Source organism: Channa argus, chromosome 8 (assembly GCF_033026475.1).
Source record: "Channa argus isolate prfri chromosome 8, Channa argus male v1.0, whole genome shotgun sequence".
NCBI classification, from domain to species: domain Eukaryota; kingdom Metazoa; phylum Chordata; class Actinopteri; order Anabantiformes; family Channidae; genus Channa; species Channa argus.
Window position 1 is genome coordinate 20,183,554 of NC_090204.1, and position 27,057 is coordinate 20,210,610.

The 27,057-nt window shown below is 39.6% G+C and overlaps 3 protein-coding genes and 1 non-coding gene across 8 annotated transcripts in view; 2 read left to right on the forward strand and 2 right to left on the reverse strand.

Annotated features, from left to right (window-relative positions):
• Window positions 1–882: 882 nt before the first annotated feature.
• Window positions 883–955, reverse strand: trnam-cau (transfer RNA methionine (anticodon CAU)). The gene has a single exon. It is a non-coding gene; the product is annotated as a tRNA-Met (tRNA).
• A 412-nt stretch (window positions 956–1,367) lies between these two features.
• Window positions 1,368–8,889, forward strand: LOC137132098 (histone-binding protein N1/N2-like). 2 transcript variants are annotated; one of them, XM_067514200.1, is made up of 15 exons: window positions 1,368–1,555; window positions 1,949–1,996; window positions 3,659–3,772; window positions 4,141–4,221; window positions 4,396–4,505; window positions 4,903–5,292; window positions 5,521–5,579; window positions 5,679–5,749; window positions 5,981–6,054; window positions 6,383–6,571; window positions 6,833–7,002; window positions 7,148–7,225; window positions 7,312–7,389; window positions 7,974–8,105; window positions 8,689–8,889. In XM_067514200.1, the coding sequence occupies exons 1-15, from the start codon at window positions 1,521–1,523 to the stop codon at window positions 8,725–8,727; spliced, it is 1,668 nt and encodes a 555-aa protein (XP_067370301.1). In that variant the 5' UTR covers window positions 1,368–1,520; the 3' UTR covers window positions 8,728–8,889. The 2 variants fall into 2 exon arrangements, with proteins under 2 accessions (XP_067370301.1, XP_067370302.1); XM_067514201.1 differs by lacking the exon at window positions 4,903–5,292 and having other exon boundaries at window positions 1,372–1,555.
• Window positions 8,890–9,027: 138 nt separating this feature from the next.
• ccdc17 (coiled-coil domain containing 17) lies at window positions 9,028–16,517 on the reverse strand. 2 transcript variants are annotated; one of them, XM_067514198.1, is made up of 15 exons: window positions 15,964–16,517; window positions 14,817–14,933; window positions 14,294–14,362; window positions 13,955–14,078; window positions 13,411–13,549; window positions 12,422–12,538; window positions 12,097–12,230; window positions 11,693–11,815; window positions 11,239–11,393; window positions 11,018–11,100; window positions 10,739–10,933; window positions 10,473–10,608; window positions 10,073–10,159; window positions 9,820–9,930; window positions 9,028–9,306 (listed from the first exon to the last, which is right to left on the reverse strand). In XM_067514198.1, exons 1-15 carry the CDS (start codon window positions 16,162–16,164, stop codon window positions 9,175–9,177), a joined length of 1,923 nt encoding a protein of 640 aa, XP_067370299.1. In that variant the 5' UTR covers window positions 16,165–16,517; the 3' UTR covers window positions 9,028–9,174. The 2 variants fall into 2 exon arrangements, with proteins under 2 accessions (XP_067370299.1, XP_067370300.1); XM_067514199.1 differs by lacking the exon at window positions 14,294–14,362 and having other exon boundaries at window positions 9,029–9,306; window positions 15,964–16,516.
• Window positions 16,518–19,078: 2,561 nt separating this feature from the next.
• The window catches only part of lrrc7 (leucine rich repeat containing 7), a 97,120-nt gene continuing 89,141 nt past the window's right edge, over window positions 19,079–27,057 (forward strand). For 2 of the 3 annotated variants that reach the window (XM_067513758.1, XM_067513757.1), the window contains exon 1: window positions 19,079–19,523. The gene's annotated coding sequence lies outside the window, so the exon portion shown is untranslated. Of the gene's footprint in view, window positions 19,594–27,057 lie in introns of all 3 variants that reach the window. The other variant, XM_067513759.1, reaches the window with a different exon arrangement.

The following is a 27,057-nucleotide window of genomic DNA, read 5'->3' on the forward strand; positions in this document are numbered from 1 at the left end:
CAATACATGCTTTACTGTTATAACAGCGGTTTACTCGTGTCTTACTAAGCTATATGGTCAGGAACCATATGAGTCTTTATTTTTAGCTGCCGTCATATATATCTCTCATTTAAACACAGCTGCTCCTGCAAATTGGCTCTATTAAATTTGACTGATTGCTGTGACTGGCGTGGCATCCTAGAGAAGCTGGTATACACTTTGAATATCGGCGCCACCTACTGGATATGTTGATGCACAGGAAATTCCATTTTAACGGTATTATTGGCCCGGTGGAGCACAAAGAGTTCAAATCCTTTACTTGAGCAAAGCACTGACCTTTAAACTTAAGTACTGACACTGCAACAACTGGCCACATGGCGGCGACATTGCACAACTAACCTCCGTCACTGTTAGCTTTCTCCTATGTGACGTATCCTTAGTTTGTCATTATTCGTCATTGTAAGCCACATTTTAACTGTTGTTGAACAGGACTGCAACAATTTATTTTGTCCAGGGTTATTGAATTAATTTAAAAGTTTGTAAATGTTTGTAGTTATTCATTTACATCAAATGCTCGACTTGGGCAGACTTAATTTTAGGGGAAAAAAAGCGTTAGAGTCCAAACGGGACACAGGAAAATCAATTAACCACTAAATCAATGAATGACTGTGGTTAATTGAAAGTAAATACATTTAAAAAAGACCCGGATAAAAGTAAATCAGTGTGCATTCCTTAGATTTGTTTGTTTGTTTATTTTTGCATTTATTAATAACATTTATAACCGATGTTTATGTATTTATTTTTTTCGTATGTCCCTTTTGGGTCTGTTGCAATATTAATTATTTTAAAACCGCTTACCATGAAATAAATATATATTAGAGCCAGAAAAGAAAGCAAAACACATGCCCCGTGTGAGGCTCGAACTCACGACCTTCAGATTATGAGACTGACGCGCTGCCTACTGCGCCAACGAGGCTCTGGAAATTAGGGTGCGCACAGCTTATTTTAAATCCACAAATAATCGTAAATCAGTATGGGTTGATGTTTAGTATTTAGTTTAGTTAGATTCTGATTCAACGCGATGACTGAAAAGTTGCATTCTTTCTTGTTTTCATGTTCAGATAAGCTGATTGCTGTTAACTGTGGCTCGGTCTCTGAGACTGTCGTTATTGCGGTCTTTAGTCTTTAGCCTTTGGATAAAGCACAGGCCATAAGGTAAATAGGATTAACATAGACGTGTTAAGAGAGCTCTTATAGTACGTCCATGGTTGATACGACAGATACGAAAAGTTAAAGTAATAAACAGACGCGATATTGTTTGCCTTTAATAATTCCTTCGGTCCCTGAATGCTTCATGCCGCGGCCCCTTTAAATGCAATCTCCCGCGTTCCAAGTTAAGCGGAAATAGGAAGACGTCTTTTCTCTATTTAAGCGCGCCAACAAAGACTGTCACTGGAGGTTTAGTTGTAATTTCATTTCATGTGCTAGACGGACTATATGTTCTCCCTGTAGCTCACGGTGTGTAATATCGTCCAGAAAAGATGCCAGAGGAAAGTTCCGTGTCCAGCTCGGGGAGGTAAGAGTGGCTTCTCATTTCTGACTGTACTTACAATAACTGATGACGGGAAAACACGGCTAGCTAGCCTTTAGCTAGACGCGGCTAACGTTGACGTCCTTAACTGTTTGCTGTTGCATGTTACATATCTAGCTACACGGTGTAATTGTGAATCCAAGTAACTATCAAGCAACTAGACAGTTAACTTTTCTCCGACGGTGGATGCGAGTGTGGTTAACATCGGTCACCTAAGCTAATGAGCTAGCGCTCTTATAGAGCTAACAACAATGAAGACGTAGCTAAACTTGGTGAGGCAACAGTAAAAGTTTGACGCTTCCTCTGAGTTGCTCTTCAGAACGAGGCCGGGTAACTTGCTTTTTCTTTGATTCATCGTTAATTTAAACTTTTTTACAGTGGGGAAGAGAAGCCGTGCTCATCGACAACAGCAGCAGCAGCAGACAGGTCAGTATTTCTACAGCAAACTCTGGTCACAGCGTTGGAAACATACACGTGTCTCTGTGTTTCAGTTTCGTTTCCATTGTTGATGCCCTTCGATCGTGACTATGTGTTTTGGTTAAATATTTGGTCACTACAATTTTTCATAAATGCAAATTCCAACTAAATTTATTTGAAAGGAATAACTAAACAGAACCCACAATGACCTTAGGCTATTTCTTACAACAAATACAGTAAGATACAATTTTGATCAGTTGAATTCTTTTATTTAAATGTTTATTTTACAACCCTAATTCTAAAAACGTCAGGAGGTTGTTTAAATGTAACTAACAGAATGCAATGATTTGCAAATCTCATCAACCCTTATTTTATTGACAATTATAGCACATACATAACATATCAGATGTTGAAATTGAAACCTTTTCATCGAACATAGTAGGTCATTTTAAATTTGACGGCAGCAACACATTTCAAAAAAGTTGGAACAGGGTTAAGATTACTGCTGTTTAGCATCCGCTCTTCTCCTATCAACTGTCTCTAAACGTCTGGGAAGTGAGGAGACCAGTTACTGGAGTTTAGAAGAGAAATCTTGTTCCGTTCTTGTCTGATGCAGGATTTTAGCTGCTCAAAAATCCTGGGCCTTTGTTGCCAGATTTTTCTTTATGATGCACCAAATCCTTTCTGTCCGTGTAAGGTCTGGACTGCAGGCATGCCAGTTCAGCACCTGGACTCTTCTCCTGTGAAGTCATGCTGTTGTGATGTGGTTTAGCATTGTCTTGCTAAAATATTCAAGGGCTTCCCTGAATGAGACGTTTTCTGGATGGGAGCATATGTTGCTCTAAAAGCTCTATGTACTCTTCAGTGTTGATGGTGTCTCTCCAGATGTGTAACCTGCCCACGCAATATGCACTAATTCACCCTCATTTCATCAGAGATGCAGGCTTTTGGACTGTCTGCTGATAACAAGCTACCACGTCCCTCTCCTTTTTAGTTGACAGGATATGGCATCCATGGTTTTCAAATTTTTATTCATCTGACCACAGAACAGTTTTCCATTTTTCCTCAGGCCATTTTAAATGAGAGAACACAGCGGGGAGGGTTGTTACAGGAAGGGCATCCAGCATGAAAACTGTGCCAAATCAACATGTAGAAAAAGGATATGCTGTGGTAACCATGAACTCTTAGGATAAGCTGAAAGCACAAAAAAAAGTTCTCAAACGCTCCATTTGTTTTTGATTTGCTGCTATGACTTTTCCAGCCTTTTGTTGCCCCTATTCCAACTTTTTTGAGATGTGTTGCTGCCATCAAATTCTAAATGAGCTAATATTTTCTATGAAAATGTCTAAAATTCAATAAAATGTCTTAGTTTCAACAGATGAAGTGCTTATGTTCTATTGTGAATAAAATATGGGTTGATGAGATTTGCAAATCATTGCATTCTGGTTATTTAGCTTTTAATCATTTCACAGAATTGAAATCTCAATTTTGTTTCATTAAAATATTTATTTACATCTTTTTAACAGAAGGGTTAAAGATGTATTTATGCCGGAATAAGCTCGATGTTGGAATTTGAACATAAAGTGACACGGGGGGGCGGCCTGTTTTTGTTTTTCTACAAAAATCAACATTTAAACAAATACACATGTTCTATTCTCTTTTTCTATGCAGCTCGGTTGATGTCATGGACGATGCAAAGAAACTGATTGGTACAGGAAACCGGCATCTAGTAATGGGGGATGTTGTTTCTGCTGTCAGTGTTTTCCAGGAGGCCTGCAGCATGCTGTGAGTACTTAACATGGAAAATTATGTCTCCTATTAATATCAACATTAACCAGTCTCAATGACTATGCAGACTTCTTTGTAAGTGTTGCAGCCTAAAATGATTGAATTTGACTTTTTTTGGGGGGGGGGGGGGGTGACGCAAGTTGATTACAATTGTGTGAGCAGAAATCATTGAATTAGATGGGGAAAATTTTCTTTTCAGTAGTATTATGTTTTCTGAGGATGCATCATGTGAAAGTTTTTTCTTATGAAACATATATTGTATCTGAAGTGTATATTGAACGGATTTCAGATGGTCCAATCATGACAATGTTTCAACAGCATTCATTGATTTATGCAATATCTTTGACTTTTTGTCTTTCTGCCAGTGCTGCGAAGTATGGGGACACTGCAGATGAGTGTGGCGAGGCCTTCTTTCTATGTGGGAAGTCCCTACTGGAACTTGCCAGGTTCAATTAACTTAAATTGCTCCTTTTCAGAACTTGTTTATACTGTATACCAGTATTTTGTATTCACTTTTTTTTTTGTGTACGTCCTGCTTTTTCTCTGAAGCCCAGTATTTAGTCTAAAGTGTTAACACTGATATATCGGATAATGTAACAGTCATCCTCTGTTTTGATTAGGATGGAAAACAGTGTCCTTGGCAATGCCCTGGAGGGGGTCCCAGAAGAAGAAGGAGAAGAGGAGGAGCAGCCTAATAATTCAAATATTGAGAGTGCAAGCAACCTTGATGGTTAGTATCTAATTTATTATTAACTTGCCTGGTTAATGGAATTCACCTTAGCAACCTTTCCATAAGTGATTCCTGCTAAGAATTTGTATTGCTCAAAATGAATAATTTTCTCAGTTGTCAGTTAGATTCTTTCAAACCCTCAGCTCTAAAAATAAAATGTGAGGAACTGTCAGTGTTGTGAGATGTTTAGGTTGCGTACCTTACCTATACTTTACCTAAAATACCTAAGTATTTTTAATTTTGTTCTTTTTTTTTTCTTTTTTTTTTTTTTACACAATCAAAATGGGTTGACCACTCAGGTCACTAATTGTTCAGAAAAGTAACTTTGGTATATTCATCTTCTCCGTTTATAAAAAAGAAAAAAAAAAGTCATTTGTCTTGTGCAACTGTGGTGCAGAAAAAACTAGGGAAGAGCTACGAAAGCAGGTGTACGATGCAATGGCCGAGAAAGTAACTGACACGAAGCTGAAGTCTGAAGATCAAGACAGCACTGCTGATTTAAAAGAAGAAAATTGTTTGAAGCCCCCAGTGAAAAATGTGACGGGATCAAATAATCCGTTGGAATTCACTGTGAACGTGGAGGAAAGGGGTTTAGCCCAGGAAGCTGCACCAAATGCATCTGAGAGCCCAAGTGCTCCTGTGACTGGAGAGGAGGAGAATTCTCCTGGAAAGGAAACTCTGACTGACAATGTAGAAGCTTCAAAAGAACAATATGGAGATGTGTCTAGCACAAAAGACGAGGACTCAAAGACAGAGACTGAGCTGGATGAAGAGGAACCAGAAGGCAGTAAATATTTGAATACAGTGCACTGTTGGTGTGGATTGGGTTTAGCACAAACAGTTTCTTAATATGAAACGGTTAACACCACCAGGTGTTTTAAATGGTGAAGGTGGCACCTTGGAGTATGTGCTTACTGAACTTGAATAACATTTCAGTTCACTAATTCAGTTTCTACTTCAGTCACCATTCAGAAAAAATATAGTAATGTAAGTATTAATACTAGTGCTTTCACAGATGATGGTGAGGATGATGATGATGATGATGATGATGGAGAAGAAAATGGACAGGATAAGGTGAGTCCCATAAATGGAGATACTTTAGGACATTATGATTATCAGTAAGATTTTGGTGGTTTGTTTTTTTAGTTTAAATATGCCCTTTATTCTTCCCAGGAAGAGGAGGAAGTTGGCAATTTGCAGTTGGCATGGGAAATGCTGGAAGTGGCTAAAGTAATCTTCAAAAGGTAAAAGCAAATCAAAGATGGGTTTTTCTTTTTCTTTTTTTTTAAATCTAATGTTGACAGCAACAAGTTATTCACATTCAATTTACTAGAGTTTTATTCTAAACATGAAGGATCATGTAGGGACTTCAAAAAGGCACTGCCTCCTCAGAGATCCAGACCTAGAGTAATTAATATTAGTAAGGGCTCCACCTTAGGTAAAGCTGTATTACATTTAATTGTTCTTTTCCACAGAAAGGAAACCAGAGACGACCAGCTGTTGGCAGCCCAGGCATATCTGAAACTTGGTGAAGTCAGTGCTGAATCAGGTGTGTTCCAGCAGCAGACTGATAATTGATTTTTTGAGTCACACTGTCATGCAGTTCCCTCCTTTTTAAACCTGATCAAGCTAAATTTAAAGACATTCATTCGTTGTCCATTCCTCTGCTTCTCCTGGAATCTTGGATTGCGTTTAATTCTTTGTACTTATGTCTTAGGCCTCCTGTGTTTTCTAATAAAACGCAAATCAGTAGCTGCATGACTGTTGCAGATGTCGGTTTGTTATGGGGAGGGGGGAGGGAATAAAATGTTAATTTAGGCAAATAGCACGGTTTCTTAAATTCTTAGTTTGAGCAGAGCTAATTGTATTTCCCCCAGGTAACTACCCCCAGGCACTTGAAGACTTCCAGGAGTGTCTTGCACTGCAGCTAAAGCACTTGCCTCCCCACAGTCGGCTACTGGCTGAGACTCACTACCATGTCGCCACCACTCTGTGCTACGTGGATCAGTACAGCCAGGCCATTCAGCATTACAACAGCTCAATTAAAGTCATTGAGACACGCCTGGGTAAGGTTTTTCCTGGACCCTGCTTTCAGAATTTTGGCTGCCTTAATTATCATTTTTGCATAATCATGAGTGTAGGTGAAGTTCCTGCTTGTCAGGTGTTGAACAGTGCATTTTTTTTTTTTTTTTTTTTTTTTTGTATTTTCTTCCCTTCATACCCTGTAAGTTTGGACACTGCACCATAATGGCAAACTGGGATTGCATTTGTTGTTTGTTCTAGATCATGTTTTCCCTGTGGTAATCACAATCATTGTCTGTGTATAGCCATGTTGCAGGAGTTGATAGCTGCTGCAAAGGGAGAAAACGCAGCAGCAGATAAGAATGAGATGGAAGAGCTGAAACTGCTTCTGCCTGACATCAGGGAAAAGGTGGAGGACGCCAAGGAGAGCCAGAGAACAGCCAGCGCTGCCTCCCAGGCCATCCAGCAGACACTAGTGGGTACACAGGATAAGTGACAAACCATATAGCCTGAAAATAATCTAGTAGTTAGTGCAGAGTGCCATTAATTGTGAAACTACACGTGGAGGATAGTAGTGTAGATGTTTTATAAGGAGCACACTGACTGGGTGACTCTTGCAGGGGGGTGCCTCAACCTCAGGATTTCTATGTGAAAATGGGGGCCCTTCAACATCCTCAGCATGTGCCACAACCAGTCAGGTAAGGACATTAAATGAGAATCCATAATACTCCTCCCCCGAAATTAATTAAATTAAACCCATAGCAATCAAAACACTTTCTTTCAGATTGCCATTAAATCATCTGACAGTGCAGCATCATCTTCTAAAGGAGTCTCGGACATCTCTCACCTCGTCAGGAAAAAGGTAAAGGCTCACTTTGTGTGTGTGTGTGTGGTTTGGGATTTTTTTTTTTCTTCTTCGTAATTGATTTCCAACTTCATACCTGGATGATCAGAGGCCAGTCAACTGCAATTTGCCACACATTTTTGCTTCCCATCCCCCCCACTATTAGAGTATTAAAGCCCCAATCTGTAATTTAACAAATGTGTCTTGCAGCTAAAATCATCTGATTTGACTTTGCCCATTCGCTTTACATTGCACGGTTTGTGTGCTTGCCTGGGTTATAGGTGGCATTTGTTCTTTATAGGGATGGGTTTCTGCAAATGCTTTAAAGCTGGTGTGCTGTGTGACTCTTGTGTAGTGATTGAAGTGTGATCTTTAACTGTTGACATAGTTTGGCTGTGGCATGCGTCTAAGTGGTTGTGTTGTATAGAAATTAAATCTTCATCTGGCCTGACATGTTCACGATGACATACTTTACATGTGACTTCAAGTAACTGCTGACAGCTCCCTGGTGTTCAGTTTCCCTCTTCTAAATGTTGACCTGAAGAGCTGTATTGAATGGTTGTATAGAGTCCTTCAGCCTTTTCCTGGTTTTCTGTCTACAGAGGAAACCAGAGGAGGAGAGCCCAGTAAAGGACACTGATGCTAAACAAGCGAAACCAGAAGCCACCGTTAATGGCAACGGTGACTCTACTGCCAGCAACGGCAATGGAGTCCAGGAAAGAAAATCACAGGAGGCAAGTTATTTACACAGTGCTACTCTGCCGAGGCAGAAGGGAAAGCTAAACATAATGTAAATGATTATGGCTTCTGGTGGACTTGTTGTGAGAACTTGCATTCAGGATGTTTTTCGGTTCATTTAAGTGGTCATGCTGCAATGTGTATCTCAAAGCCTTAGGAAAACTACAGAATTGCAAAAAGACCAGTGGACAAAATCCTTGCCTAAGGTTTCTGTCACACAGGTTGACAGATGGCCGGACCTTGCAGCCTCTCTGCTTTTGAATGTCTCCACTTGAAGTGGTTTTCATAAGTAACAAAGCGAGTGATGAAACTATTCCGAGTACTTCTGGAGCAGCAGCATCCGTTGAGTGGCAATTAGTGTTTCTATTTGCTTTAACTTAAGGATGAAATCTGTCTAAATGTTTGCTCTCTGTAAAAGGGGAGGAGGAAGTGTTTTCCCTTGAAAGAGCTGTACACAACAAAGAGCAATCTGAATATTTTCCATTTGATACTAAAGAAATGTAAATACATGTGGAACACAACACTATTGGTGTTTAAGCATGTTCTACTGTCTCACTTTCATGTCCCTGTTTTCTTTAGTCTGCCAACCAGTCTGCCTCTGTCGAGTCTTCAGCATAATGGTCCACGTGCAGTTCCTGATCTACAAAACCAGCAAAGCATGCATGGCCAGCCCTTGTTCACCTTCAACAATTTTGTTTCTGTAAATAAGGTCCACTTTCATAGATTTGTCTGTCCAGTTTTGTATACTTGTAGTAAAAGAATAAAGAATTTGCATCTGTATGCCTTCATCACCAGTCTTTGAAAACCATATACAATTGTGACTTTATAAAATGCTTATTGCAGGAAAAGCAACGTGCTTGTGGTGAGTTAGTGTACAGATGGCTAATGCACCTTTACATTCATCTAGTCAAGTTTAATAAGATAACTTTAACTTCAACAAAACAAATGCCTTTAATTGTGTCAACTTCTTAGAAAGCAAGGAACCCTCTCTTACACTTCAACAGAGTAGGTAAGTTTAATAGATCACACATCTCACTGCAGAGATGACTCCATATTTTTGAGCTGTCAATCTTTATCTGTGGGTGGAGTCTCTGTGCGATCAGCGAAAAGCTGCGATGATGAGCGAGGAACTACTTCTGTGGACTGTGGTGCCAAAGTTGGCAGAGCTTCATTTCCATAGACCGAAAAGGAGGAGCCCTGTAATGTGACACAAGGTAAAACATTGCCACAATTAATCAACGTGTTTTGAAAAAGTGCAATTTATTGGGTGGTTTGGATTTTGTCCTTTACCACAATCTGAAATCCATGTGGTTATTTTTAATATTAGGGACAGCCTCAGTAGTTTTCATGATGCTGCAGGGGCTGGTAGCAGGCAGTGTCCATGCGGAACCTTTTCCACCACAACATTAAAACCACCAGGTGGTAGTAAAGTTGTGGATGATCACCGCACACTGTATGTGGTGTTCACCCTTATTGTTTCCACTGTCACAAATAATGGGGATATTTTCGGCATACAGACATCACCCAATTCTGGTCTTGTAACATGACCAAAGGGTAATAATCACACCAAGAAGTTTAAGTTTAAACGTGGTGCATAAGTTGATTTCAAAAACACAATTCCCCAACTATAGCTTCTCGACATCATTTGGCCTCCGGTGCAAAACTGTTTAATTTACAATGAAGTTTTCAGCAAGTTCCTCCTTAACCTACCACAGCTGGATATTTGTAGAGCCCAATGCTGATGGGGTCGGCCTTTGCTGCGGTCTGTGCGTCTCCATCTCGGCCGTTGACCAAACGTACACACAGCTCCATGTTGCCCACCTTAAGTTTACAGAGCCAAACACACAGTCACGCATATAATTGACGAGCTTGGTTCACCAAAGCAAAAATGCTATTCAGCCGTCAATCAGGTGTGGATACTGCACATTGGTGATAATGTGCTGCTGTGTAAAGATATTTGTACCTGAGGTATTGAGTTGAGTTGGGCGAGGCCTAATGAGGGTCTGACAGGCAGACTGCGCACTGGCACCCTCCAGAAGCCACTGCGTAGCTGTCAATGCAGAGAACAGATGAAAGGTTTTATTGATGTATGACGCAATGAACGCCAGAGTATGTGGGTCACGTAGACCTGCTGTAATGGTTTAATTCTTTTTCCAGTTTAATACAAAATTCTGTCAGCTGATGTAAATACCTTTGTATTTACCTCTGTAGGTGCAGAGGGTTCGATGTCTTTAAATTTAAGAAGAATTTACTACCTAGACCCACAGCCTTCATACTTATTTGTCATGACACAAATTTCAGTTCTTGAGGAATTAAACTCCACATTTTTACAGCATGTGATGTCATTGAATGTGCAAGTAGACCTGATTGTATTGATCAAAAAGTTCCAGTTGTGTCCAGCCACACGACACCAGTTCGAGGACTTCCTGATTAAAGACATCCACATCTCTCGCGGCCTGCACCTCAACCACCAGACAGAGGGAGGGTGACGGCTGGATCCTACAAGAGGATGCCATGTAGCATAAGTACATAATAAGAAGTACAAGCTGACCGTAGGAGAATAATTTGTTAGTCTGGTTGGCCAATTGATTATCACTCAAGCCTCATCCTCCCTAGGTGTTCCCCTTACCTTGGTACAGGCTGTTTGACTGAGAAAAGGCCATAGGGGTAAGGGACAGACCCTCCCAGCAGGCACTGGACAGGAGACATCGGCGTCAACGTTCTTACTATATGACCCTCTGAGTAGAGAGCTGCCACCAGACGCAGCGCCCTCTGAGAGACATCAACTCCCATCACCAGGTCAAAGAAAACCACAAAACCAGCTCTGAAACACCAGAGAATGTTATTGACTCAAGTTTAATTTCTGTTTAATCTACTGTGAATATGTAATGTGATTAAGTAAACTGACGCAGGGTCATAGGGGGCTGGACCCAGTAAGTCCAGAGGGGGTTCCATCCTGCCTCTTCCAAATGGAGGAGAGGACGACATTGTCTGGAGTTAAGAGTAAGATTGAGAGACATGACAAACACTGAATAAATTATCACTGAGTAGTTATTCATCTAGAAACCTAAAAAGATTTGAAGTTTAACATCCAAACCACATTTTATCAATCTGTTTAAAGTTGTGTACCAGTGAAGGAGGACTTTTAGTTTGGAGCTTATGTGGAGGTGGACGATGCCATCTCAAAGGCCTTAGGGCTTCTTTGTTTCGCTCCATCTCGGCCTGCAGACTAATGATCTGCTGGTGGGTCTCCTGCTGAATCAGGTCAAGCTCGGTTGTCGCTCCTGAAGGATAAGATTGCAAACACCCAGTGCCACCTTCAGGTTAAATTCCAGCTTGTCCAATATTGTGATCGATGATCAAATAAAGTGCTCGCAAAAGCCTATATTTCCATCTGTCTTGGTTTTCCTGTTAGTGTGAATTACCACATGTTGTCATGCTCACACGCTGAAATAGTATGAGGAACGTGGTTAACATTAGATTTGCTTTGTGTTCAGTTAGCTGTATGGTGCTACAGTATTTGAGTTACGTCTGTCCATGAGCACACATAGATTTTTGTGCTTTTTTGCAAAGGCTCACCAACCTTCATAGTTGTGGTGTTTGACCCTGGCCAGCTGCATCCTGAGGATCTCCTCCTCCAGTCTCTGATTCTCCCGTTCCACAGCTAGCAGCTCCCAGCTGGGACCACTCAGAGGAGGCTTCACCTCTTAACATGAAAAAAAAAAAAAAACCAATAATAATGAGGATCTGTGCTGAAAGGGAATTTGCTCGGAGTTTCTTGTAAGTCCACACTATCAGAGTCAACTTTGTTTTCCAATTCTCCCTGTGTGTGTATTTGTGTGTGTGTGTTAACTTGAACTATAGCTGATCATGTAAAAAAAGAAAAGTAGGTTATTAGACTTGAAAGATTAAGGTGAGTAAACCTAATAAAGTCTCCAGTGAGCACAGCTGTGTTAACAGATGCACTGTATGCAGTGACAGTCTTACTCTTCTTCTTGGGCTTGGCAGCCGCTGATGACTGGTTCTTCTCTAGACTTTGGGCTTCTGCCTGCAGGTCAATCATCCGTGACACTATGGCTGGGTCTGACCCACCTGAGTGCATGTATGCATGGCGCAGGGCTCTGGAACACACAAACTGGATTTACACTCATGCAGGCAGCTTTGTACAACAAAGTCGTAATTGCTTGTAAACAACTTGTTTTTCTAGTAGCGATTAGTGAAATGGTGATCCTGCATTCCAGCTTGTTTCTCTGCTTCTAATAGCTTTTTTTTTTTTTTTATTAAACCATGCTTTAAGAATTCAGGTACATACTTTATCTGGGTCGATAGAGGGCCGTCTTCTGAAGAAATGAGCTTGTAATTGACCTGCTGCATCTTTTCATTCTTAACGGGCTCTGGCTGATCAGCAGGTACAGAGACCTGTTGTACACTGAAAAGAAAAGGGGGAAAAAAAAACGATTCTATCTAAATGAGATCATACCTTGGCGTCTATGGAAAAAGTCTACTCTCGGTCATGGAAAATGTCATTGTTGCAATAATGAACTTCCGAGACATAATGGAAAATATAATTGATGCTCTGAGTCATCCAGTAGCCAGAGAACAAATGGATTTCGCTGAAATAAGATTATTTTCAGATCCAGTTCATCCTAACAGATGAACAATAAACTCACTCTTTGTTTTACTTGTGCCTCATTGTTAGTGTTTAGAAATGGAAATATTGCAGGTTGGATCTTCACTCACTGGTCACTTTATTAGCTACACCTGTACAATCTAATACAATCCAATACAGCAACTCTGCCATCATGTCTACTTTTAGAACATTAACATTAGAACAACCTCCTAGAAGGGGGGTGCTAATATTTTGACACACTATTTAAAATTAATAAGGGGGCCAAAACTTTAGAACCACCTCTACTTGTAATGTATTCCAGTACGATTCCACTAACCACGTAATCCTTACTCTGTGTAAGTGTGGACGTTTGAGTATTAGCATGTCCTGCTGCCTAATAGTACATCTAAACTTTTTTAAATAAAATAAATTACTGAATGACATTTATCTTACCTTCTATGTTATTCAGAAACTATGATGAGCCATAGTAAGTTCAACTTTTATAATATCTAAAGTACAATGGGAAAACATTAAACACTGACAATGAGAAGTAGCAATCTCTAAATTTATTTTATGGCGTAAAAGCAGCGTATTTATCTAAAAGTAAAGAGCAACAACAAATCAAGGCAGACAAAGACAGAATCTACATCTGCACCTCACATGTACATTAAAGCTAATAAACAGACACTTACTGTAATGCGTGGAGATGTTCAGCGAGTTGTTGCAGTGTTTCCTCATTCCTCTCTTCCTGCTCTCTGAGCTCCATCAGCAGATGCTCCAAATGAGTTGTGTTGCTCTGCTCAGACAAGGCACGGACCTGATGGGCCAGCTCTAAGATAAACACACAATCATGTTTTTGGCACATCAGACGAAACTCGATTGAGAGTTAAATCGATTTACAGCATTTCCTGTAGACGTTACCCCACTTTAACCACTATATGCCTAACTCTTACCGCTGGAAGACTTATGTGATGAGCACTTGTTTTTATTGAATCCATTCGACGTGACTGTGTAAACAGGTCTATGTCCGCACAACATGGGAAGGGCAATCTCAAACACACACACGCGCACACACACACACACACACTCACTCGCTCTCACAGTCCAGTCGCAATCCCTGATGTTGATCAGGAAAGTCTGAGATGATAAATCCTAAACATAGAATGTCACACAGTGGTGAACTTTCACTCTTTACAGCACATTGCTACATTTTAAAATTGAGCCATATTTCCTCACCATCTCTCTGCTGCTCCAGCTGCTGGTGCTGAACTCGTATCAGGGCCAGTTGGCGCTCATGGAGCATTGCCATTTCCCTCATCTGCTGCAGTCTCTCACTGTGACCCAGTTGACGCCCACTTACCTAAGACCACGTTTGTTAATGGATGGATTTTCTGCACAGCATCTGATCTTAAACATTTTACTTCATGGACCAAAATTATTTATGTCACCCTGAGACCCAGTAGTTTTTTCCTGTGCACCCAGTACTATATAAGCGAGGTCGTACAGTAACGGGAAGAAAGAGAACTTTATATTGAATATGTAAGAAAAGCCTGACATAGGAAACATAGGGTCCACCTCAGTATCGGTGGTCCTCTTTGACCAGTTTGACATGTTTTCTTGAATGGATGTTCTCAAGTTGTGAAACTGAAAAAAAGAAGATGAATATAATTTAATTTAGAAACAAATGTGGCTTAATTAAAAAAAAAAGTTTTAAATACGTATTTGTATGTTTGTTTATCTACATAATATAACACCCTGCTTACTCCGAAACTGTTTTTCCAATGTGTCTTGACTGATGATATTCAGACATGAATTTTTAATCAAAGGCAGTGAAATGCATGCAGTGCTTCATAGCACAACAACTAAAATTGTTGCACTGAGGTCTTTATGGTTTCTAGGGTTCTTATAAGTGATGTGTGTCTTCTGTACAGTGTCATATATACATTAGAGGAGGGCTGTTAACCCTAATGGCTCACTTTGAATTAAGCAGAGATGAATTAAAATGCTTGTTTTGTCACTGTGTTTTAGATGTAGACAAACTTTAGCTGTGGTGTAGGAAGATGGAGAAAGCCTGTGTGGTGGAGTGGTTCAGTTTTACCTCATCTTTGAGATTTTGCAGGGCAGCGCTGTTTGTCTGACTAGTTGCTTTTCTTCCCGACTTTGGCTCAGCATCAACACTTCTCCGTCTCACGATGTTCCTTTGCTGCCCTCTCATCTACACACGCAAATAGACATCCGGTGTGTTTTAAAAGCATCAGAGCTCATTGCTATCATCTCTCTCTCTGCATTGCCCATAGGTAAATATTCAGCTGTCACTTCCAGTTTATCAGATAAACCAGCTCAATTGAATGCAGTCCAATGCAGCAGCCCTGCAATAAATCCAGCATTTTGCAGCACGTAATGTTTATCTAGCATTGGAATTGCATTGGTGGCATTTTCTTGGGTGGAAAACTGTTTGCATCATAGATAACAATATGTTCAGTCAAATAATAACTCTTCAAAAAGTTTGAGGGTAACTTATGGGGTTAAAGTTACATTTATGGGAGTTCTTATTGATCATAAACTTGGTTTGAAATTTCAACATTAAATGACACAAAATGATGTCTATAATGTGCTCAAAAGTAAGGATTTGTTGAATTAGACAGTGCACATCACATATTGCATAGAAATGCATATATATATATTATTCATATCTTACAAAACAGACCCATAAGAATAGTTGATAAGGCAGATTTCCTGGCACTATCCAATTAATTGTTTTGTCACTTCATGGCTGTAAAATTTCCAGATTTAGTAAAATTTTAAATACCTCACGTTATAAACACAAGAAATACAACTTAATAATAGAAAATACTACCAGTTTGTTCTGTGTGTATGTGTCATTGTTGTATCTACTCTGTGATCCTGTTTAAGGCCTTTGTTAAAAGCGGCGAACAAGTGCATTATATTTAAAGGTGCACAGTTTAAGGTGTGCATTGGTGTTTGTTTTAATTATCCAAAAACTTGAGTTAATAAACTAGTTGGATTTTAAAATAGTGTTATGAAAGCACACACAATATAACATATTTATATATACATTTTATTATTATATTCTAGAGTCATTCTGGTGCACAGTATATTTATCTTCCTAATAACATTTGTGTACATCTACTGCCTTATAATAACATTTGATCATTTCATCTGTCTGATCACATAAACGGTTTGTATAGTTTCATACAAACCTCTTCCTCTGCTGACTTGCTTACCTGAACAAGTTCAGGGCTTCTTCTCGCTTCTTTTGGGTCGATACCTCCACCACCATTTCCTGGAACATCTTCAGAGCTGTGTCTTTGCACGCGAAGGCCCCCAGACTCGCTCCCAATGCAGAACAGCACTTTGTGTTTCTCGAGCAGCCCAGTGGAGCGAAACACCATGTTACAGTCTGCACAGATCAATTCCTTCTCCATCTGGTATCAAAGCTGGTGTTTTTACAAAAAAGTCAAACTGGGCTAATGAACAAACAAAAGTTAGCTATGAGAACAGCAGTTTAACCATAAACTGAATCACTGAAAAGTTCACAAAATGTTACATCCATACTGTAAAGACAATTCTTGGAAAGAAATGGTTATTACACAGACTGGTTAGTTCATTTAAAGTTTGTGAAACAAGTTTGGCTTGTTCCTTTAGTGCCGAGTTGCTGCTTCTCTTGTTTTCTGGCAACTGTTACCATGTCACTGACTTTGTTGTTAGGTTGTGTTGAGTCCCTCTGAACACACTGGGCCTTTACCTGTGCCTTTTTATAATCACTTATTTCATGTACCGTGTTTTTAAGACAGTCCCACAATATACAAAAAAATACACACATGGACTGTAGAACTAATTACAAATATGAGAGTATTTGATCATATGAACATTTAACACAGGCGTCCAGTACAAAAGTGAACATACTTGTGATTTCTAATGAAGGTTTCATAAACAAGGTTATGAAAGAACCTGTCAGCACCACTTTTTCTGTTTCGACCTTGAGCTTGAGTGTGAAACATTAGGCAACGTCCTAATCAAATAAGATACGTGCGATTGTGAGATTTCCTAAAGAGGGGAGAGGCTGCAAGAGGATCAGTAAGCTGCTCAAAAAAAGCCAAACACACTGTCGTACCAACCATGAAAAACCTTGACCTGGCGATTATTATCATTAACAATCTCACTTGATACTGTATAATTCATAGCAGGAAAGTAACTGAGGCTACTCTTGGGATTCCAGTGATGGAGCACCCTTGGATACTCTACTTCAACACCATTCGTCTAACACTGCCCATATGTTTCCTACTGTCCATTTGAATATTCATAACATGACTTATTTTGAATCCTCAGACTGCCTGGTGTTTTTTCGCCCTCCAGTGAGCGCTCAAAGAGGCTGACCGCAGCTGTGCAGTGGAAGCCCGACTTTGAAGCATCTTCTGAAAGGGCCTGGGTCTCGGTGAGTATATTCATTCTGACAACTCTGATGTAAGACAGACCTTAATAACAGTCAACCTAACCTGCATGATTGAAAACATGTTTTGGTTAGTAACAAATATGTTTAAATGTCCAGACACTAATCATGATCTACGTTTCATTGCATTGGGTTATATAATCAGCGTTGTAAACAACTGGACACTGGGGAATATGGCTGTTCTGTTTCTCAGTCCAGAACTGTAGAAGGGCAGTTTCCATTAGATCATTTTCTTTTGAGAAGAGCAACTCGGATCTAATTGCTTCATAGACTCAATTTATTTGTGCTCAGATCTAGAAAGCAGACTCATGCCCAGTCACATACCCGGTGTATACAAATACTAGTAGGCAGTACTAGTAGCAGACTTTGGTCTTTTGCTGTCGTGACCCACATGCAGCATTTTGCATTCGTATTATTTCATTGCTGTCATTGAGTCGGGGTGGAGAAAGTTTGCTCTACAGCAAGTGAACGTGCAGGAGGACGAGTCTCTAACCTACGTGTCTGCACGAGAACTTGGGAGGATTTTGGTTAAGGTTTGATCTGATCCAGCTAGTGGACAAAGTTGATTGTATTGCTGGAGTAGTTTGAAATGTTTCTACTGTAAGAACTGTTTTCCTCTTTGCTACTGCAGAGAATCCAAGGAACAAAGAACAAATGTTACAGCACCTATCAAGTGTACGCGAAAGACTTGTTTCATACTCAAAAGATAATTTTTGGCTGGATTAGCACCTTTAAACTACAGTATTTATTCTTGGCAATGCTCAGGTTTTGGCACTCTAAACGCTGTCATCCTGAAAATGACTGGAAAGAGTTCGTGCATTCTAATTGAAGATTAAGTGGAAGCTTTTTTTGTCTTTTCATTTCAAACACAAATTTTTCACTGCCATGCTGCGCTGGATGTCTGAGTGTTGAGACCCCCGCATTAATATTTCTGCGTGACAGTCACGTCAAAGAAATAAAGTCATTATCTTGTTAGCAAAAGATCCAAACTGTTTCTAAGTGCTGCTCGTTTTCTGGTAACATTGAATTTATCATTTGTTCCTTTTAGAATAGACAGTGAATTTGTATTCTACCTGGTAGAGGATGATGAGTGGGAGACGTTCACGTTGTATATTATTAACAAAGGGATCACTGATGACAGGTCATTGCTCCTTTTTTGTGGGGATTTGGGGTTTTTGATTTACAAACACTTTGTATGATGGGTGAGATGATTCCACTACTTTCGGAATGTATTTACATTGAAATGCATTCAGGCCAACAAACAAGGTGAAATCATTGTTCTTAGGAACATGGAGAAGACTATGAAAAAACATTTTGACGTTAATGCTGGGAAAATATGAAGTCTAAAATTATCATGAGGAGACATATGACTGAATAAAATCTAAAAGGTCAGAAGATAAGACGTGTCGAGAAGATCTTGTGTCCTCATTTGTTCTAAAATTCTGACCACAGCTCTGAAGACAACTTCTATAAAACCGTCCCTCAGGTCATTAGGAGAGTACTTTGATCACATCTAGCACATCGCCCCTTGTGAACCTTTGTGCTGTCCTGGATGAACAAGAGAACCGGTTACAGCAGCAAAACCTGTTTTAATATGGATGTACTATTGTTTTAAGGTGGACTTGAACTCTCCATAATGTGACACAGAGTGCTCTCACTGCTGCTGATGGGATCTGAAATATTCAACATCTATCTATACATCTGACAGCGAGGGAAATACAGTGTTGAGCACTTGAACTCCCTTCTCTCTCCCACATATCTCCTCCTGTTCTGCAACACACACTCAACACTCACACATGCCAGTTGGTTGCTAAGCAACTGGCAATAAAGCGGTGAGCTGTGATATCAGAGAGAGAGAGAGAAAGGGAGAAACGGAGGGGAGAGAAAGACTTCACAAGTACTGCAATCCAATACTGTGTGTTTGGCTCGGTACATGATCCCACCACAGCTCTCGGTACCCATCTGTGGATCTGTGAGAACTTGTGACTTCTGGTTCTCCATCAGCTGCCCAATCAGTTTTGGCTGGGGGGGGGGCGGGCCCAGTTGTTTCCTAGGTTACCTGTGTGATTGACGTCCAGCTTCCTGCAGCGGAGCGCACGGCGGTGTATCACTGATGCTCCTGCTTCCCACCTCCCCCCCTCCAGGAGACTGTGGAGAAATCTGGAAGTGCTTAGAGACGGAGCGAAAACACAAGAGCAAGAGGAATGCTAATTATTTAGAGTAATTCATCTCATCCTCCTGATCTCTTTATTGGATAGATGAGAGCTGGGGTGCTGGACGAAAGCAGCTGAAGAGAGAGGAAAGGCAGGATTCCTGGAGAAGGGGGATCTGTTGGTAAGAGAAGCCCCACACACTACTTTTCTGTCTCCTTTGGCTTTGACAGCACAGAATTACAGTCTAACAGGTACAGTGATGTTTCTTTAGGCTGTATGTTGTGTGCGTGTGTGTGGGTGAGACAGATTCTCTGCATGCTGCGTGACTGTAGAGGGGTTTTGGTCTTACTGTATGAAACCTACATTACAGAGGATGCCAGTATTACAGTACAGTTATGCAAAGGCTTTAGCTGACTCAAGAGCTGCCTGGCTATATCGCAGCTAGAACGACTAAACTGATGCTGTATACATGAGTCGTATCAGTCATTTCAGGGCTACAGTTAACGCTGAGACCAGGATTTCTAGGCTTGTGTACTGTATCTGCATAGGAGGAGGAGTATTAATTACATAATGCTTCGCGATCAGGGCTGTGCAGCATCATGTTGTCCCACTAGTCCAGAAAAAGGAAGTGTGGTCCATCTGTTTTTTTTTGCTGTAACCTAGAAAGACTGTTCATAGTGGGAGAGCCTTACCTTCAAGGGAGTCCGTGTATCTAATTGTATTTCTTTGTAGCACCATGATCTCAGTTTGAGGACTTACTGCACTGCACTTTGTGGACAGATGTGAGTTAAAAAATGTGGAAAAACTCCTAACTTTTGGTGCTGCGTGCATTTTATAAAATGAGTCAGCTCGTGTGTGGGGCTTAAATAGCTCTAAGTGGTTGCCACGCGTGTCAGCCCTGTGTCACCAGAATTCCCTAAAACCTCCATTAGCAACGTCGGGTCAGGTGACAGCTGGCTTCCTCATGCCCTCAGGACTCAGCTCTGTTCTGTGGCGGATTTGCTTTTCTGCTCCGCTGCTTCCTCGCCGGGAGTCCCCTGCCCGGCCACCCGTAGACATCTCAAACACTTCCAGGCCGTTTTGAGATGAGCTGTGAAAACTTTCATCTGCCTGGCAACTTTTTGCATTTTATAACATGCTTGTTTTTTCTTGTTGGGTTTTGTGACATTGGGAGGAAAAGCTGGCCTCCAGTCGACAGTTTTCACCATACCATGATTTAAAAGTCCATTTAGTGACAGAGATGTTGGCACTTGTGATATTCTGTAGAGAACAAACTGTATGATTTGTTTGGCTCATGAGTGTAGATCTCTCTGCTGTCATACATAAATAATATCTCAGATTCATTCCGCAGTATAATTTGTCTTAGATTTAAATGTCGTGTAGACGTGGTATAGGTACATACTTTAATCAGGAATTGGAACAGGGGTTTGAAAGAGTTAGCAGTCAATCAAAAAAATAATGTGTAATATTTACCAGTTCTAGCTTCTCAGACTTGAGAAATTGCTGCTTTTCTTTGTCATTTTTCACACTGAACCAAGTCTCTCTTCTTTTTACTGTTTGTGGTATAAAATAAGTAATACAAATCTGTCGCACTGACCTCTATAGATAATATTTGTATTCTAATGATTTTATTCTGGCATTTTAAATTTTTTTTTAAAAGGTTTATTGAGAGAATGAGACGCTAATTGATATCATTTAAAATAAAATCTACAACACAGTGAAGTGTGCAAAAACTGAAACGGTGTAAATAAAGTTTCCAGTGTTTGTAACTAACAAAGAGAAGGGGTTAACGGAAAATGTAACTGGTAAACAATTAAAAAAATAATACAAATTTAATATTGTAATGAAACAATGTAAAAGATTTAAAATGTTTAAAAAACCTAAACAGCAGCCTAACGTAAGATTGACAGAAACAAAAATGCAATGTATGTTTAACAAAAATGTAATTATTTAATCAAAATCCTTAAATCATATGTTATTAAAATAATAAGCAATATATTGAGAGTAATTGTTCATAATAAAAGATAATGGGGATGTTTTCCTTCCTCTCCATGTGATAACACACTACTCCTACTGAATGAGACATTTTTATTCCAACCATCTTGATGTTAACTGACTCACTCTGCTCATAAAACTCCATCTTGTCAACTGGAGCAGAAGCTACCAACATGGCAGCCTAATAGCTTTTTTCAAAATTTTCACTGGCTACCTTTTGGAATAATAGAGGCTTTACCTTTTACGCCGTATGTAATTATTATGATCTGACTTAATGTCTGCTACCAGTCCGCACACTTAATTTAGATCCTCACTGCAGATACAGATCTGCAGAACAAATATCAGCTACCAGCTCAGATACAGTCTGCAGGTTTCCTCTTTGCTATCAGAAAATGAATCAAAGATAATGCTTTTCCATAGCATTAGCTACATTTGGAGGTGTTTGTGTCTCCACAGCTAATGCCTGTCTGCTTGTCTGCGTAGGAGGAACATCTCATCTTCACAGCCCTCTGCAAATATAAAGGTTTAGGATTTGTTTCTGCTTTGTTAGTGACAGGGAAGATGACAGAGAGAGAAAGGGGAGATGAGACAGCCCAAGCCTGATTTGAGCCCACATCACAGTGATGTTCACCCACAGATTCTCTGGAATGGCCTGCAGCTGGTGTATTCTTCCATACAGTCTGGTCAATACGTCCTAAAACTGAATAGGCCTCGAATCTGCACAGTCTCGGACTGACTGGTAAAGATTTGGCTGCAATGAATCATGTTTTGACAAAGCTTGTAAGATCACAGAATGACAGTGTGTCAGTGACAGCATGTAAGTGACAAGGTGTCAACAGGAGGTGCTGTAATTAAGGACTCTGAGGGCCTTAATTCTTCGTTTCCAAGCTTTGTCTAACCTTGTATCTCCAAACTTATTAACTAAACTATAATAATCACTTTGACATGTATAGACATGAGAACTTGTCCTTTATTTATATCTACTGTAAACTTAAAGCATGATCCTAGAGTGTAAAATTCAAACTGGCTGTGACAAAGTCCATAACCATGAATGCAGTTGTTGTCTATACACTGTCATTTTTTAATTTGGACCAAGTTTTGCGACATCCATTATTGATCTGCCTCTATGACCAGAACTATACATCCATTTAGCATTGTGCATTTATAGCACTTTATTTTCCCAATAGATTCCTGCAGCAATATGGTAAAGATGCAGAAAGCAACAAAACACATGTCTACCAAAATATTAGACACAGTAGATATTATGGCTTTTCCACTAAAGTACCAGCAAATCCTCAGGGGAAAGTGAGCCCCTGATTGTACACTATTGGAGCTTGTTTATCTCTGGACAAGAAGAGGGATTTTGTAATACAAATCTCCCTGCGGAACCAAATATCATTTCTGAGGGGAGGCCAATTTTGAGACATTTGGACTTCCTCATATAATCTTGAATATGTCTCACTTGTTATTTTAGAGGATGTTTTGCCACGTTGTGGGTAGTTTTTTAAAAGACTCTTAACAGATGATTCCAGCTTTATAAACTTGACTTGTATGGCTAGGTGGAGATCCCAAACAGGCATCTATTAATTTCCAGAATTTCAAGAGCAAAACACATCTTTAAAGCCACAGAGTGTTGCTCCAGTCTCGCTCATCAAACAATACTGGCACAATAAATCTTTAACTGTAAGTTATAAAATGGAAACAGATTGCATTTTGAAGCTTATTCTTTATTAATGACCGAGTAAGGTGTGTGTGTGTGTGTGTGTGTGTGTGTGTGTGCGTTTAAGTGGGAGATCATGATGTTTTAGAACAATGAAACTGAGAAAATGACTCAATCATATAAGTAATATAACTGGTGTTTGTGTTTAAAAATGAGTGATGCACAAGCTAATTTGAACAATATAAACCAGATGTTGTAGCTCTACTGTTTTAACAAGTAGATACAAATATATTATGACATATTATGTACTTTTTCATTTACAGGCTGTTGGTCAAAAATATAAAGTTTAAAGGGTTTAACTGATGTGGAATCACCAGGTGTATTCGTGGACATTTGGTGTAAATGACTGGATTGTGTCCAGTCTGTATGTACAGTATATATTTATACCCTTTCAATGTTTTGTAGCCGCAGCGTGTCTGTTGTCATGGACAGGGGTCAACATGAGAAAAACGCTGGCAATGCTCGACAGATTTCAGATGATACAATGTAGAACATTTTGCGGCATATGGGGTTGAGTAGCCGCTGACGGGTCAGAGTGACCGTGTTGTCCTCCACCACATTAAGAACACTAGGTGGTTTTAAGGCTAAGGCTGATCGATATGGATCCAGATCCAGATCATTATCCTGTATAGTTTTGAGGTTTTACAGTTTTTCTGACAGGCAATCTGGCCATGATGATGCCCCCATGACCTAAACTGTATCACACTCACAAGCCACACAAGTCTGTGGGGTTCAGTTTTAACATCCTACAAGCCAGTGTAGTTGCTAAGCAATATCATCCAAGACTATCCACAGAGGACGCAACTGTATCAGTTGCCTGGCAACATTTTCTTATTGAATGTCCTTTCTAAAGAGATATACTGATGTCATACTCTGACCTGTGTCAGTAAAGTCAGAAGCAGTTTATAGTATTTAGACTGTTCAGTTTGATACGGTTACTCTGTGCTTCTATTGATTCTGGTCGATGTTGTGTGCTCGTTGTGATTTTGATCAATTTCATCTGTACATCTAATAAACACACTGACAGCATCACCTGCTTTAAATAATACGTTTGAAAACACCTTTGTTTAATTTCTTTTACGACAAGTGAAGATGTCTTTTTGGAGGAGAATTCATCACTGCTGTCTGCCATTTGTGTTTGCTTAGGAAATTATTACTTACTTAATTGGATTTGAAAAAAAAAAAGGTTGGCTTAAATTGACTCCGTTTAGGTCAGAGGGCCTCAGCCGTCAGGATTACAATAATAGATATATTGATACATTTAGAAATAGGAAAAACTCTCCCATGTTAAAGTCTGACATGATGAGGGAAAATTACCAGTGCTTTCATCTCATGTGCGTACGTGACACCAGTAAACTTCCAGCATAAGTACAACCTAACAACAGGTCTAAACAGCCAGAAAAATTAATTAAATAAAAGTAGACAAGTGAAAAACAGACCAAAAAAAAAAAAAAACCCAAAAACTGTTAAATGGTGTTTTTTGTTTGTGAATAAAGTCAGCGTAGATAAAATAGATCAAATTCCTAAGTAGTCTGGCTTCAGATAACAGTAGGCCTGTGTAGTGTGTGCGTGCGTGCGTGCGTGTGTGTGTGTGTGTGTGTGTGTGTGTGAGCGTGTCTGTGCGTGTGTGTTTGCTTTTCTGCCTGTACAGTTACTGTATGGTTGCATCATTCTAGGCAGGATTATGAAACTGTGAGAAATGTGCAGTGAGGGCAATGAAAGAGTGAGACAAAGGAGGCAAAAGAGGTTGTCATGGACAGATTAGAGCAACAAAACAACAAAGCTTGGCCGCTTTGTGCCGCTTTTTGTGACATCAACAATTAGCAATATTTAATTCATCTGTCACAAATCAAGACAACAGCATGAAGAAATGACACATCTGAAGAGACTTCAGTTAAAACAGACTGACTGACTCAAATGATGAGCTGCGTACTGTTTCCATTATTGGACGTGTTAGCATGTTAATCTGTGATCAAACAACAACAGCTCATAATCAAAGTCTGTGATTGTTCTGCAGCTTTAAATCAAACAGAATAGAATTAGGACTCAGTAAGTCTGTACAACACAGAATCAGTGTGTTTTTAATGTTAAACTTAGGATCACAGTAATCACATATGTGTGATCAGTTGGCTTGTAGATATTCGTTGGGCTGTCACCGATTCTTTCCTTCTTTCTTTATTTCTGAGCATGATCCAGATCGATTCTCGTGCCAGTGTACTTGTTTGCAAACTACCTGTTCTGAGTATAACACGTCTTTTGCAACTTGCATGCAGGTTTTAGTTTTGCACTTAACGGTGCCTATGTCAGATGTGGGGCCAGAGGTTGCACCCTCTCCCCCAGTCATGCATGAATCACTTAAACAGGACCAGAGACCATGGCTGAAGTGACAGGTAACATTTCTAGAGATAATTATAAATGACCAAAATGAGACACTACCTCTAAGATTTACAAGGTGACATGACAAAGATACTACAAAGACCTACATTATCTCATAATCCACGAATGGAATGTTAGAAATACGAGCTGCTTGTTGATGTACTTTCAAATTTAAATATTTAAACATTTAAATGCCATTTGTTTAAACATGCAGCTGTTATTAATGAGCAGTTAGTTGGCATTTAAGTTTGTCTTTAACACATCTTTACTCATTTTACAAATACTTACTCTGTTTCTGAATTTCTGTCTGCTCTCTACACACTAGCTTTGGCTTTGGGAAATGTCTCCCTTTTTTCCCCCATCATTTAAATTTTGTGAGACTGAATCAAGTTGTGATTAATTTGCTGCATTGTCGCACATCACAAAAGGGCAATTATGTTTTACAGCCTTGGTGTTTTTTTTTTTTTGTCATCAATTGTCACCAAAGCAAACAAAAGTCAAGTGTGCCCACAAACAAAGTCTTTTTGTGTTTGGAATTCACCGGGCTGACTGGATGAGAGAACAACCTGGGCCACAGCTGTTGTACAGTTGGGTGCAAAAGTTTGCATTTCCATATTTTGAAATGTCAAAACGAGTAGAACAAAACATAATATTAGTTGCACATTCATTGAATCAAGAAATCTTTAGTGTTTTCTTTCTTACATTTCAAAATAAAGGGATTGTGCAACCAAGTGTATGTGCAGTTTCACCCATTTCAGCTGCTTAAGAGTTCAAGTCCTTCAGAGGAGTCGTGGTCTGCGTGAGCTCCGTCACTACTCTTCTTACAGGAAGCAGATTTATACCTGTGCCGTACAGTATTGCTTTCATTTCTTAATAAAGAATGATCTTTTCTCCAGGGATGTTTAGTGTTTTGTAAATATTCTTGTGCTACCTCCTGACTTTTTATTCTTTAAATGATCTTTTTGCTGAGTTGATTGGAGTGTTCTTTGTCCATTGAGGGGGTTTATGGTAGAATATACCGTTACTGACAACACTGTTATTGCATTCAGCTGATCTCCATTTAACTCACTGTGTGATTTAGGTGAGTTTATTTTAGAGGGTGGGAATCATTGTGTAATCACTTATTTTCAGTTTTATGTTTTTATTAAATTGGCCTACTTCTATTTTTATTTTCCCATAAAAAGAGGATTGTTCGGTAACTTTTGTTAAAAAGGCCAAAATGAAATGAATCATGAATCAGTGTGGAAAACTTCACAGCGAAGTGAATATTTAGTTTAGACACAATAATATTGCCAAAGAATGGAATATGACACATTAGCTCCCTGGTTATAGACAGGTAAAATGATCTCTCCCCAAGACTGAAAGAAACACAAAATTAACCACAAATGATTTAATAATCATTTAATAATAATTTTGGTCTCATATTCAACTGTCTGTAAATGTCTGCGAAGGGGAATGTTGTCCCAGGATTCTATTTTATGATTGTTGAGCAAAGGTTTTCTGCTGGTGAAAGGTCCAGACTGCAGGCAGGCCAGTTCATCACACAGACTCCTCTCCTGCAAAGCCATGCTGTTGTGATGGATGCAGTATGTGGTGTAGCATTTAGTCCTACTGAAATATGCAG

Excerpts from the sequence above, each read along its gene's own strand:
- LOC137132098 (XM_067514200.1), top strand. The coding sequence starts at position 1,521 with ATGCCAGAGGAAAGTTCCGTGTCCAGCTCGGGGAG. Across the intron at positions 4,506-4,902 it reads GAGTGCAAGCAACCTTGATG|AAAAAACTAGGGAAGAGCTA; the intron begins GTTAGTATCTAA and ends ACTGTGGTGCAG. Across the intron at positions 7,226-7,311 it reads CATGTGCCACAACCAGTCAG|ATTGCCATTAAATCATCTGA; the intron begins GTAAGGACATTA and ends ACTTTCTTTCAG.
- ccdc17 (XM_067514198.1), bottom strand. The coding sequence starts at position 16,164 with ATGGAGAAGGAATTGATCTGTGCAGACTGTAACATGGTGTTTCGCTCC. Across the intron at positions 9,931-10,072 it reads AACTCAACTCAATACCTCAG|GTGGGCAACATGGAGCTGTG; the intron begins GTACAAATATCT and ends TGTAAACTTAAG. Across the intron at positions 9,307-9,819 it reads TCTACAAATATCCAGCTGTG|GGCTCCTCCTTTTCGGTCTA; the intron begins GTAGGTTAAGGA and ends GTCACATTACAG.